Source organism: Cherax quadricarinatus, chromosome 30 (assembly GCF_038502225.1).
Source record: "Cherax quadricarinatus isolate ZL_2023a chromosome 30, ASM3850222v1, whole genome shotgun sequence".
Taxonomy (NCBI): Eukaryota; Metazoa; Arthropoda; class Malacostraca; order Decapoda; family Parastacidae; genus Cherax; species Cherax quadricarinatus.
In genome coordinates, this window is record NC_091321.1 from 31,845,448 (window position 1) to 31,859,736 (window position 14,289).

Consider the following 14,289-nt stretch of genomic DNA (forward strand, 5'->3'; position numbering starts at 1 on the left):
GGTTTGTATTACCTCGCTTGACTGCGGTGCATGTTTGAACGTCTAGCCTCTAATCGTGTCTTACCTGCGGTTCTGTACCCTTCCGTGTTCAGATACAATACCTATTTTCACATTTTAGTTTGGAAGTGCATTGCAGTTCAGAAGAGTTTAGCCTTTATATGTTCACTTTTTTTCCAGGTGATTTCTGATTTCAGTCTCTGTAGGTGATTTACCTAAACATGTAAATGATTCGATATTATATCAGGGATGAAGGGTTTTACTTACGAGTCCTTGAGTGGATTGGAGTGTGTGAGTGGAGTGTGTGAGTGGAGTGTGTGAGTGGAGTGTGTGAGTGGAGTGTGTGAGTGGAGTGTGTGAGTGGAGTGTGTGAGTGGAGTGTGTGTGTGTGTGTGTGTGTGTGTGTGTGTGTGTGTGTGTACACGTACTCACCTAATTGTGGTTGCAGGGGTCCAGTTTCAGCTCCTGGCCCCGCCTCTTCACTGGCTGCTACTCACTCTACCTGCTCCGTGAGCTTTATCATACCTCTCCTTAAAGCTATGTATAAATCCTGCCTCCATTACATCACTCCCCAGACTATTCCACTTCCTGACAACTCTGTGACTGAAGGAATACTTCCTAACATCCCTGTGGTTCATCTGAGTCTTTAACTTCCAACTGTGACCCCTTGTTGCTGTGTCCCATCTCTAGAACATCCTGTGTGTGTGTGTATGTAGAGCAACCAATGCTTCCATTTGTAATTACTAACAAGTAATTGAGTAATACACATGTGCAGCTGTTGGATATCTTTGTTAAAGCGTTTTGCTTGCTCGGCAGGTTTCTTCAGTCGAATAAAGAGGTGACAAACATTGAAGACAACAGAGGTGGTCAGTACCTCAGCTTTGATAAATGTTCACTCAACTCTATAGTCTCGATCAGTCAAGCCAGAAGTGAGGTGATGAATTTGGAGATGACATCTTATGAGTTATGGAAGGAGAAACGAGAATATGAATGTGTAAATTCAAGAATTATGTGGATTAAAGTAAAGGTTGGATGCGAGAAGTGGGTCATAATAAGCGTGTATGCACCTGGAGAAGAGAGGAATGCAGAGGAGAGAGAGAGATTTTGGGAGATGTTAAGTGAATGTATAGGAGCCTTTGAACCAAGTGAGAGAGTAATTGTGGTAGGGGACCTGAATGCTAAAGTAGGAGAAACTTTTAGAGAGGGTGTGGTAGGTAAGTTTGGGGTGCCAGGTGTAAATGATAATGGGAGCCCTTTGATTGAAGTTTGTATAGAAAGGGGTTTAGTTATAGGTAATACATATTTTAAGAAAAAGAGGATAAATAAGTATACAAGATATGATGTAGGGCGAAATGACAGTAGTTTGTTGGATTATGTGTTGGTAGATAAAAGACTGTTAAGTAGACTTCAGGATGTACATGTTTATAGAGGGGCCACAGATATATCAGATCACTTTCTAGTTGTAGCTACACTGAGAGTAAAAGGTAGATGGGATACAAGGAGAATAGAAGCATCAGGGAAGAGAGAGGTGAAGGTTTATAAACTAAAAGAGGAGGCAGTTAGGGTAAGATATAAACAGCTATTGGAGGATAGATGGGCTAATGAGAGCATAGGCAATGGGGTCGAAGAGGTATGGGGTAGGTTTAAAAATGTAGTGTTAGAGTGTTCAGCAGAAGTTTGTGGTTACAGGAAAGTGGGTGCGGGAGGGAAGAGGAGCGATTGGTGGAATGATGATGTAAAGAGAGCATTAAGGGAGAAAAAGTTAGCATATGAGAAGTTTTTAGAAAGTAGAAGTGATGCAAGGAGGGATGAGTATATGGAGAAAAAGAGAGTGGTGAAGCAATGTAAAAAGAGAGCAAATGAGAGAGTGGGTGAGATGTTATCAACAAATTTTGTTGAAAAATAAGAAAAAGTTTTGGAGTGAGATTAACAAGTTAAGAAAGCCTAGAGAACAAATGGATTTGTCAGTTAAAAATAGGAGAGGAGAGTTATTAAATGGAGAGTTAGAGGTATTGGGAAGATGGAGGGAATATTTTGAGGAATTGTTAAATGTTGATGAAGATAGGGAAGCTGTGATTTCGTGTATAGGGCAAGGAGGAACAACATCTTGTAGGAGTGAGGAAGAGCCAGTTGTGAGTGTGGGGGAAGTTCGTGAGGCAGTAGGTAAAATGAAAGGGGGTAAGGCAGCCTGGATTGATGGGATAAAGATAGAAATGTTAAAAGCAGGTGGGGATATAGTTTTGGAGTGGTTGGTGCAATTATTTAATAAATGTATGGAAGAGGGTAAGGTACCTAGGGATTGGCAGAGAGCATGCATAGTTCCTTTGTATAAAGGCAAAGGGGATAAAAGAGAGTGCAAAAATTATAGGGGGATAAGTCTGTTGAGTATACCTGGCAAAGTGTATGGTAGAGTTATTATTGAAAGAATTAAGAGTAAGACGGAGAATAGGATAGCAGATGAACAAGGAGGCTTTAGGAAAGGTAGGGGGTGTGTGGACCAGGTGTTTACAGTGAAACATATAAGTGAACAGTATTTAGATAAGGCTAAAGAGGTCTTTGTGGCATTTATGGATTTGGAAAAGGCGTATGACAGGGTGGATAGGGGGGCAATGTGGCAGATGTTGCAGGTGTATGGTGTAGGAGGTAGGTTACTGAAAGCAGTGAAGAGTTTTTACGAGGATAGTGAGGCTCAAGTTAGAGTATGTAGGAAAGAGGGAAATTATTTCCCAGTAAAAGTAGGCCTTAGACAAGGATGTGTGATGTCACCGTGGTTGTTTAATATATTTATAGATGGGGTTGTAAGAGAAGTAAATGCGAGGGTCTTGGCAAGAGGCGTGGAGTTAAAAGATAAAGAATCACACATAAAGTGGGAGTTGTCACAGTTGCTCTTTGCTGATGACACTGTGCTCTTGGGAGATTCTGAAGAGAAGTTGCAGAGATTGGTGGATGAATTTGGTAGGGTGTGCAGAAGAAGAAAATTGAAAGTGAATACAGGAAAGAGTAAGGTTATGAGGATAACAAAAAGATTAGGTGATGAAAGATTGGATATCAGATTGGAGGGAGAGAGTATGGAGGAGGTAAATGTATTCAGATATTTGGGAGTGGACGTGTCAGCGGATGGGTCTATGAAAGATGAGGTGAATCATAGAATTGATGAGGGGAAAAGGGTGAGTGGTGCACTTAGGAGTCTGTGGAGACGAAGAGCTTTGTCCTTGGAGGCAAAGAGGGGAATGTATGAGAGTATAGTTTTACAAACGCTCTTAAATGGGTGTGAAGCATTGGTGATGAATGTTGCAGCGAGGAGAAGGCTGGAGGCAGTGGAGATGTCATGTCTGAGGGCAATGTGTGGTGTGAATATAATGCAGAGAATTCGTAGTTTGGAAGTTAGGAGGAGGTGCGGGATTACCAAAACTGTTGTCCAGAGGGCTGAGGAAGGGTTGTTGAGGTGGTTCGGACATGTGGAGAGAATGGAGCGAAACAGAATAACTTCAAGAGTGTATCAGTCTGTAGTGGAAGGAAGGCGGGGTAGGGGTCGGCCTAGGAAAGGTTGGAGGGAGGGGGTAAAGGAGGTTTTGTGTGCGAGGGGCTTGGACTTCCAGCAGGCATGCGTGAGCGTGTTTGGTAGGAGTGAATGGAGACAAATGGTTTTTAATACTTGACGTGCTGTTGGAGTGTGAGCAAAGTAACATTTATGAAGGGATTCAGGGAAACCGGCAGGCCGGACTTGAGTCCTGGAGATGGGAAGTACAGTGCCTGCACTCTGAAGGAGGGGTGTTAATGTTGCAGTTTAAAAACTGTAGTGTAAAGCACCCTTCTGGCAAGACAGTGATGGAGTGAATGATGGTGAAAGTTTTTCTTTTTTGGGCCACCCTGCCTTGGTGGGAATCGGCCAGTGTGATAATAAAATAAAAAAATCTTATGAGGAGACTTACATCACCATACAATACATCTTTTGCAAGCTATTGTTTTGATTTGTGGGGATTTTATGGCGAATCGACGACTCTTTCGTGTATGAAATAATTATATTCCCTAGAGAGTTGAAGTTAATGGTGTTACTCAAGGGTTTTAAACATGGTCATGTTCATGATTACCATTAATGGTCATGCCTCTGTGCATGACCATTAATGCATGGTTGTTGCATGTAGTTGATTTCACTACTGATTATGCAGGTGCAAACATTGAACTGGTGACTTCGCCACAATGTGTGAGTGTCCAGAAAAAAAATTCACTTTATACATCGACCTGTCATTTCTCATCATATACTATTCCTATATTGATACTCTGTTGTGGTTAGCCATATATTTAGATTTATATGTCTATTTGACTGCCGAATATCGTTTCGGCGTATTTAGACAAACTGAATTTACAGGTTTTCACAATAGCTCGACTATGGCAACCAGGAAATTTTATTATGTTTCTCCTTCTCTTCTTCCTTAACGTGATGTTATCATGATTATGGATTAAATTCGTGTCACGAAGCCTTTCGTTCGTTCCCAATGTAACGCTTGTATGCAGAATCTATGTTGCTAACTTATTCAGATTACCTTGATGCCTATCGTGTTCCCTACACTGTTCTACATGATAATCCGATCTACAAGATACTAACGAATGCTATTAGAATTGCCACCTTTAATCGTCTCTATTTCCATTTTCCCTACCTGAAGTATGTGTTTATTTCCTCCCGTCTTTCACCCCTTTTAGCTTACCCAATTAAGTACTTAAACTCCCGCCTTGAGGTCTCAGTGGACTGCATTTCTCTCAGTCCTTCCATTTCCTATTGTAAAACCAGCGTCTCGCCTGTAGCCATGTTCTTGCTTGAGCATTTTCAGTTACCCTCTCAAGCTACTGCTATGTACATTAGTGGCTTCCCATATGCTGCTGATGTTGTGTACTGAGCTGTTTACAACTAACACTGTATCGGCAGAGTTATACACTTCTTGCTGTTATAATCTGCATTGCTTCTTTGTTTACCTTTTCCTCTAACGTAGTCTCTGGGTTGCAAGAAATTCAATTATTCTATTCCTTGTAGATGAATGGTTCAGAGAACCGACACGTTGATAAATTAGACACATGTGCAACTCTTGGGTATCGTTATTGAGGAAACGTTTCTCCACAGTGGCTTCGTCAGTCCATATAAAGGAGAATCGTGAAGAACAGGAGGAGAATGAGGTAATCAGTCCCTCAACCTTGAGTCGATGTGGTCAGTCCATCAGTCTTGATGGACTGACCACATGTGTCTAATTTATCATTCTATTCCTTTCATCACTTGGTTCTTTGCATTAACGGTGGCGTTCACCTTTACAGCAGACTAGAACTAAGTGTCTTCTACCGAATCCCTAGACATGTTGGCGTTAGACATGGAGCTTGCTGGCTTCTCTGCTCATTCTGTGGTTCAGTACCTTCCAGTTTTCCATAGGGATATTATTTTTCAATTATTTTCTATCCTGTCTAGCTTATCTTTTAGAATACCCTGTCTGTCTCTGGTGTATTCATGATGTCTATTAGCATAATTGATTGGCATTAATCACCATCAAACTGTTTATAAATCAAACAGCAGTAGTGTTTCAGATCGACTTCCTCTCATCACTTAGAAACAGTTTTTTAGAAACTTGTGTATAGGCAGTACACGATTCTCTCACGCCCATCTCATGGAGAGAGGCCCGGTGCCTTTCAGAATGACTTTTTTTCATGCTTTCTGTGTGACCCATTTATCAAAAAAAAAAACGAAGAATGTTTTCTGTTATATTCGACGCCCTTATGTCGTCACTTTCCTCTCGGAAAGTGATTTCTTGGACGAAACTAGCTTCTATATTTTCTTTTTTTTTCACATTCCTTCCTCTCCTGAGGTCTCTACTCTGCCTTTAGCACCTCTCTTGCCTTTGCTTTAATTTTTTGTGAATATAAAAATAGCCTTGTAAATTTAGTTGATTATTTCCTAGCATATAATTCGCCATATTGTTGAAAGAATCATTGAAATAATCTTTACCAACAATGATAATTTACCTCTTAATGTTTCTGTTTGTTGCAACAAGAATAAGTCATCCGTGTTCAGTGTCCCTACCAACACTAACAGCTCTTCTCTTGCCTTAACAGCTGATCCTGACTACAAGCTCAAGTGTGCTGGTTACTGGAAAGAAAATCTCAGGTCGTACCTCATCACTTACGATGAACTCGACCCATATTCAAAGTACAGGTGCTGGGTAAGTACAGGACTGGCAGAGTACAGGTGCTGGGTAAGTACAGGACTGGCAGAGTACAGGTGCTGGGTAGGTACAGGGCTAGCAGAGTACAGGTGCTGGGAAATACAGGGCTAGCAGAGTACAGGTGCTGGGTAAGTACAGGACTGGCAGAGTACAGGTGCTGGGTAAGTACAGGACTGGCAGAGTACAGGTGCTGGGTAGGTACAGGGCTAGCATTGTGCAGGTGCTGGGAAATACAGGGCTAGCAGAGTACAGGTGCTGGGTAAGTACAGGACTGGCAGAGTACAGGTGCTGGGTAAGTACAGGACTGGCAGAGTACAGGTGCTGGGTAGGTACAGGGCTAGCATTGTGCAGGTGCTGGGAAATACAGGGCTAGCAGAGTACAGGTGCTGGGTAAGTACAGGACTGGCAGAGTACAGGTGCTGGGTAGGTACAGGGCTAGCAGAGTACAGGTGCTGGGTAAATACAGGGCTAGCAGAGTACAGGTGCTGGGTAGGTAAAGGGTTAGCAGAGTACAGGTGCTGGGAAATACAGGGCTAGCAGAGTACAGGTGCTGCGTAAGTACAGGGCTGGCAGAGTACTGGTAAATAATGGTTATAACGAGATGACAGGGAATAAGTTTTGGGTGAATGTGCTGGAATAGTACAAGTATTGAATACAGGATTATTTATATACTTTAAACACGCCGACCATCTTCCGAACATTAAAATGGTATAAAATACCGACAGGTTGTTAGGTAAGACACACATGCAACAGTTAGGTAACTTTATTTCGAAACGTTTCGCCTACACAGTAGGCTTCTTCAGTCGAGTACAGAAAAGTTGATAGAAGCAGAAGATACTTGAAGACGATGTAATCAGTCCATCACCCTTAAAGTTTTGAGGTGGTCAGTCCCTCAGTCTGAGGGACTGACCACCTCAAAACTTTAAGGGTGATGGACTGATTACATCGTCTTCAAGTATCTTCTGCTTCTATCAACTTTTCTGTACTCGACTGAAGAAGCCTACTGTGTAGGCGAAACGTTTCGAAATAAAGTTACCTAACTGTTGCATATGTCTTACCTAACGACCATCTTCCACTGAGACAGGGTGACCCGAAAAAAACTTTCAACAATTACTCCATCACCGCCTTGCCAGAGGTGCTGAGACGTCCCTGCTAACTGCAGTATCCCATTCCTTCTTAAGAGTGCAGGCACTGTACTTGCCACCTCCAGTACTCAAGTCCGGCTAACCGGTTTCTCCGAATCATTTCATAAATGTTACCTTCCTCATACTCCAACAGAACAAGTCTTATAAACCACTTGCCTCAACGCCTAAAACACACACACATACACACACACACACACACACACACACACACACACACACACACACACACACACACACACACACACACACACACACACACACACACACACACACACGCGCGCGCGCGCATACACGCATGCGCACGCAAGCGCGCCTGTTGGATGTCCAAGCCTCCTACATACAAAACCTTCTTTACCTCCTCCTTCCACCCATTTCTAGAACGACCCCTACCCATCCTTCCCTCTAGACCCTCCAAATTATGCTAGTTTTCCCCTCTTTTAATGCCTGAACCACCTCAACAGCCCATCTTCAACCTCCTGATATTCAAACTACAAATTCTCTTCATAATATTTACACCAAACATTGCCCTCAGACACGATATTTCCACTACTTCTAGCCTCTCTCTGCTGCAGTATTCACAATTCATGGTTCACTCATAATACATTATCCTTTTTCCCTCGTCAGTTCTGTGGATCCCCTCATCTCTCACAGACCTGTTCGCCGAGGCATCCACTTCCATTTATACGAACACATTCGTTTCCTCCATTCTCCCTCTTTCCAATCTAATATTCAGTCTTCCATTACCTAGTTTTGGTGGCTAATCACCTTGCTATTTCACATGTTCACTTTTAGTTTCATCTTTACATACCCTCTCACATTCGTCCACCAACCTTTGCAACTTCTCTTCAGAATCTCTCAAAATGACAGTGTCATATCGGCACAAAGCATCTGCAACAACTCCCAATTTGTCACCTAAAGTATTCGCTTCTTTTACAACCCCATCACTTAAATAAGCTAATCAGCCATGGTGACAACACGCATCCCTGTTTAAGGTCTACTTTTACTGAAGAATAATTTCCCCCTCTCCTTCCCTAATCTGATTCTCACTGTCCTCATAAAAACTGTAAATTGATTTGAATAACCTACGACCTATTCCATACACATGCAACATCTGCCACGTTCCTCCCTTATTCCTTATCCATGAAACGGTGTAGAATATATATATATATATATATATATATATATATATATATATATATATATATATATATATATATATATATATATATATACTAACTACTATATATATATATATAATATATATAAAATATATATTATATATATATATATAATATATATATATATTATATATATATATATATATATATTATATATATATATTATATATATATTATATATATATATATATATATATATATATATATATATATATATATATATATATATATATATATATATATATTATTGAATCAAACTAATTTTTAAGATATGCATGTTTTGGGAAAATGGTCATTTTTTTTTATTTTTGGGTGTTATAATAAATATATGTCACTGTGTAAGATTCTGAGGGACTGGGGTTTGACTCTCGACATGATTGAAACATTGTTCAATTTATCTTACACTTGCTGCCACTGTTCACAAAGTGGTACGTTAGTACCTGAGTGTTAGTCATTTTACAGAATTTGTATCCACCGCCCTAACACACTCTACATGACCTCCTCGCTGAAAGTCCCTCCTTTTATGCAGACTCTGATTTTTTAATAGGAACTAATTTCATCAATTTTGTTTGAATTTTGCCTTTAGCATTCTCCACTACCCTTGCTAACCCATGTCTTGCACACTCCCCAGCCAAAGAAAGTTTATGAAGATTTGAGAAAGTGTAAGATAATCGAACATGAAATATAGATTCGGAGGACTGAAGATGTAGGAATCGCCCAGGGGTGAGCATATCGCCGGAAGCTCGCATCAACCGAATAATCTCTACAGCCAATGCTTGTCTGGCATATCTACGAAAATTCTTCAGGAATCACGACGAAATGGAGCACCAGCATAGACCCTACACCTGAAAAATCATGTCTGGAAACAGGAGAACGTGCTAAGATATGCATCGAGACGAGTTCCGGAGCTAAGATGTGTGAGTTACGAGGAGAGGTTAACATAATTGAATTTAACGACATTGTTGGACAGAACTACCATGGACAACATAAAAGCATACATAAAACACTGAGGAATTAATAAGGTACACAAGAATAGTCTGACTGAGGGGCGGGACACAGGTACTTACAGGTACAGTTGGAAGTTAGGTACAGAGGAGACACAGAAATATCAGAAAGCATTTCTTTATCTTCAAGGTGGTCAGGAAGCAGAATGACTTCGACAAATTAGTGAAGATTAGGTTAGGTAAAGTTTGTGAGGAAACAGGACAAGTGTTTTCTGACACGGGTCTTAGTCGTATGATGACCCGCAGCTGGAGCTTTTGGTCATCTGACAGAGGCCTTCCGCTGGCTTACCTGCCCACCCATTTAAAAATTATGGTTATAATTAGTGAAGGCTGGTTGTAGAAATAGCTTTGAGAGCAGGAGCAATCTGGCGCACGAGGCTAGAAAGGAGTGAATCTGTAAACGGCAAGTTGCGAGTCTGGACCAAGAGCTAAGACTTGTCCTTTGCAGTCATAGGTGAGTACGTGGAGGTACGTACGTGCGCGCGCGCGCGCGCGCACACACACACACACACACACACACACACACACACACACACACACACACACACACACACACACACACACACACACACACACACACACACACACACACACACACACACACACACACACACACACACACTTGAAGCATGCAGCACATGCATGGAGCCCACACCTTCAAACACATCAGGAAATAGAGAAAGTACAAAGGTGTGCAGCAGGACTAGTCTCGGAGCTAAGGGGTGTGTCCTACGAGGATAGTTTAAGGAAACTCAAAATGACGACACTTGACGAGAGGAGGAATACGGAGGACATAACGACGTTTAAAATACTGAGAGGAATTGACAAGGTGGGCAGGAACAGAAAGCTTCAGAAATGGGACACAGGAAAAGGGGTCACAACTGGAAGATGAAAACTCAGATGAGTCACAAGAATGTTAGAAAGTCAGGAAGTGAAACAATCTGGAGAATGATTTAGTAGTCAGGATCCATACGTAGCTTTTAAGAAGAGTGGACCTAGTAGCGAATAGCGAAGAGGTGGGGACCAAGAGCTGTGAATCGACCCATGCAACCACAAATCGGTGAGCACACACACAGTAATTACCAGCAAAGAGATGGAGTCTAGAGCAGCTAATCCCACTAGGGTCATACAGCGCTGCAGGGCAGGGGTTGATGCTGGATCATAGGGCAGCAAGGGTGGAGAGGATAACAGTTAGAAAGGATTGTCAGGAGTGCTAAAGGAAGTATTATTAAACTTTGTGTAATAAATCAGTTGCTATTAAAAGTCAGAGGGAATGTGTCAGTGGGGCCGTCAGCGAGGTGGGAAGATAAAGTAAGGGTGTTAGTGGTGACGACGTCGGAGTAAAATTCTGCGTGCTTGATAAAAGACAGGACAGTCCATTAGAATATAGCAAACTGAAATTGGAACCAGACAATTCTCACAGAGTGGAACAGGGCGCCTCTCCGTGAGATACCCCATGATGCGAAGACGAGCGAGCGTTGTCTCCCAACCTCAGCATCGATGACAAGAAGGCCAGAAACCTAAACTTGGTTTGACATCATGTAATATATTACGAGTCATCTCGGCCCAACGGTTCCGAAGGTGGTTAGAGATTACAGCAAAGTAATCAGAGAATGGAATACCTCTTTATGAAACTGGGAGATGAAGCACTGCTGACCGCTCAGCAAAGTCTGCCTTCTCATTGTCCTCAACATCAACACGACCACGAACCAACAGAAAACAATTTTTTTGTTGTTGGTAAAGCAGCGCAACCAAAGGTGTATACGAAGAATTAGGGGATGAGGCGAATCAAATTTTTTAATAGCTTGCAAAGCAAGCTATTAAACGTTGAGGTAGGCATAAATGAAATACGGATAATTGCAACGAGTATTGCATACCATTCAGCTGCAAAGATGCTAGCCGAGTCTTATAAATGCCCTCGCACTACTCTATCTGAGAACACTGCTGCAAACCGACACTGTAAGAGGATTTAGAACCATCAGTGTACACTGTGATGGCAGGCCATGAGACTGGAAGTAGTTAAGAAAAAAAGAGCGAGCAGCAGCTGTAGGTATTTGGGCTTTCTCTCACGGCAGTGGGGAAGAACAGACACGAACAGTCAGAACCTCCCAAGGGTGAGGAGAAAAGGTAGATGCTAGATAAACATATAAATGGGGCAACCGAAGAGAAGACAAGAGCGAGTGAAGACGAAGAGAAAAGAGATGAGTAAACAGGAGCGGCGAACAAATAATGGACCTCTACTAACGTCCTTTACTATCCTTTATGTAGAAGGATCGTGATGATCAGGGAGCGAATAAAATAACGGAGGTGATCGGTCAAGGATGGAATATTAGCCTCTGTATATAGGCTCACAACAAGTGAGGAGCGAGAAGCACCTAGACATAAACGTAATCCCTGATGATGGATGGGATCATGTTTACAAAGAGTTGCAGGAGAGGTCTCAGAATATATATGGTCACCATACTCTTAGTTTCGATCAAATTAGGACTGAATGTAGTCGAAGTAGAGCTCGACGATCCCCCCCCCTCCCCATGGAAGATGAGGGATGTAAAGAGGTTGCTGAATTTCAGGGAGGTAATGTGAGTCACGAAATCGTAATGACACTATTGCAAACAAACCATACCACGGACGGGGATGGAACCCGCGATCAGAGAGTCACAAAACTCCAGACCGTCGCGTTAGCCACTGGACCAGCTAGTCACAGTAAGATTCATCCAACTAGGTATATTTCTACACCATAGGAAGGTTAGCATAGGCACCATTGTGACCACAAATGCAAGTTTTTAAAGACGAATCTCCAGCTAGCGTGGCCGTGACGAACTCTTTTCACTAAGGTATTTGAGGAGGTAGATCATGGTAATGAATATGATATTGTGTATATGGACTTCAGTAAGGCTTTTGACAGGGTCCCACATCAGAGACTATTGAGGAAAATTAAAGCACATGGAATAGGAGGAGAAATTTTTTCCTGGATAGAGGCATGGTTGACAAATAGGCAGCAGAGAGTTTGCATAAATGGGGAGAAATCAAAGTAGGGAAGCGTCACGAGCGGTGTTCCACAGGGGTCGGTGTTGGGCCCCCTGGTGTTCACAATCTACATAAACGACATAGATGAGGGCATAAAGAGCGACATCGGCAAGTTTGCTGATGACACCAAAATAGGCCGTCGAATTCATTCTGACGAGGACATTCGAGCACTCCAGGAAGATTTGAATAGACTGATGCAGTGGTCGGAGAAGTGGCAGATGCAGTTTAATATAGACAAATGCAAAGTTCTAAATGTTGGACAGGACAATAACCATGCCACATATAAACTAAATAATGTAGATCTTAATATTACGGATTGCGAAAAAGATTTAGGAGTTCTGGTTAGCAGTAATCTGAAACCAAGACAACAGTGCATAAGTGTTCGCAATAAAGCTAATAGAATCCTTGGCTTCATATCAAGAAGCATACATAATAGGAGTCCTCAGGTTGTTCTTCAACTCTATACATCCTTGGTTAGGCCTCATTTAGATTATGCTGCACAGTTTTGGTCACTGTATTACAGAATGGATATAAATTCTCTGGAAAATGTACAAAGGAGGATGACAGAGTTGATCCCATGTATCAGAAACCTTCCCTATGAGGATAGACTAAGGGCCCTGAATCTGCACTCTCTAGAAAGACGTAGAATTAGGGGGGATATGATTGAGGTGTATAAATGGAAGACAGGAATAAATAAAGGGGATGTAAATAGTGTGCTGAAAATATCTAGCCTAGATAGGACTCGCAGCAATGTTTTTAAGTTGGAAAAATTCAGATTCAGGAAGGATATAGGAAAGTACTGGTTTGGTAATAGAGTTGTGGATGAGTGGAACAAACTCCCGAGTACAGTTATAGAGGCCAGAACGTTGTGTAGCTTTAAAAATAGGTTGGATAAATACATGAGTGGATGTGGGTGGGTGTGAGTTGGACCTGATAGCTTGTGGTACCAGGTCGGTTGCCGTGTTCCTCCCTTAAGTCAATGTGACCTGACCTGACTAGGTTGGGTGCATTGGCTTAAGCCGGTAGGAGACTTGGACCTGCCTCACATGGGCCAGTAGGCCTTCTGCAGTGTTCCTTCGTTCTTATGTTCTTAAGTCCCCTCAAAGCCATCAACATGACGGCTAGAATTCGTCAGGGCCACACTAGGTGGAGATTCGTCTGTAAAAACTTGCATTTGTGGTCACAGTGGTGCCTATGCTAACCTTCCTATGGTGTAGAAATATACCTAGTTGTATAACGAGTTTGTTTGGTAGTATGGTAGCGGGGAGTAAATGATACGTCTTCGGAGGCTTCTTACTTTATTGTTAAGTCGTGGTGGTTAAACAGGCTTGTGTGTTGTGCCCAGGCCTGGGCCGGGCCATCCCACAAGAGGGAGCTAGGAGTAGGCCTTCTGTCTTCCTGCTAGGCCGCTGTGTGAGTGAGAGTGAGGCAAGGGCAGACAGGCTGGCGTGCCTACCGAGAGGCCTGGCTACAGAGGGCAGCATCTGAGTGGCGCAAAATATGAACTAAGCTGGCAGACAGCATGGGCTGTCTGTGCAGACAGTACAGGCTGTCTACAGTTGGACGAATCTTATTGTGGCTAGCTGGCCCAGTGGCTAACGCGACGGTCTGGAGTTTTAAGACTCTTTGATCGCAGGTTCTATCCCCGTCCGTGGTATGGTTAGGTAATGTGAGGTTTTCAGGACAACCGGCGATCAAACAGAAGTCCGAGAAATCTGACCGTATCACGTTCAGG

The 14,289-nt window shown here is 42.4% G+C and overlaps 1 protein-coding gene across 1 annotated transcript in view; it reads left to right on the plus strand.

Moving 5' to 3' along the window:
- udt (protein undicht) overlaps positions 1 to 14,289 on the plus strand; it is a 60,091-nt gene that overhangs the window by 32,225 nt on the left and 13,577 nt on the right. Inside the window, exon 8 of the mRNA XM_070090070.1 lies at positions 6,091 to 6,197. Coding sequence (XP_069946171.1) covers positions 6,091 to 6,197 — 107 coding nt within the window. The remainder of the gene's footprint in view (positions 1 to 6,090; positions 6,198 to 14,289) is intronic.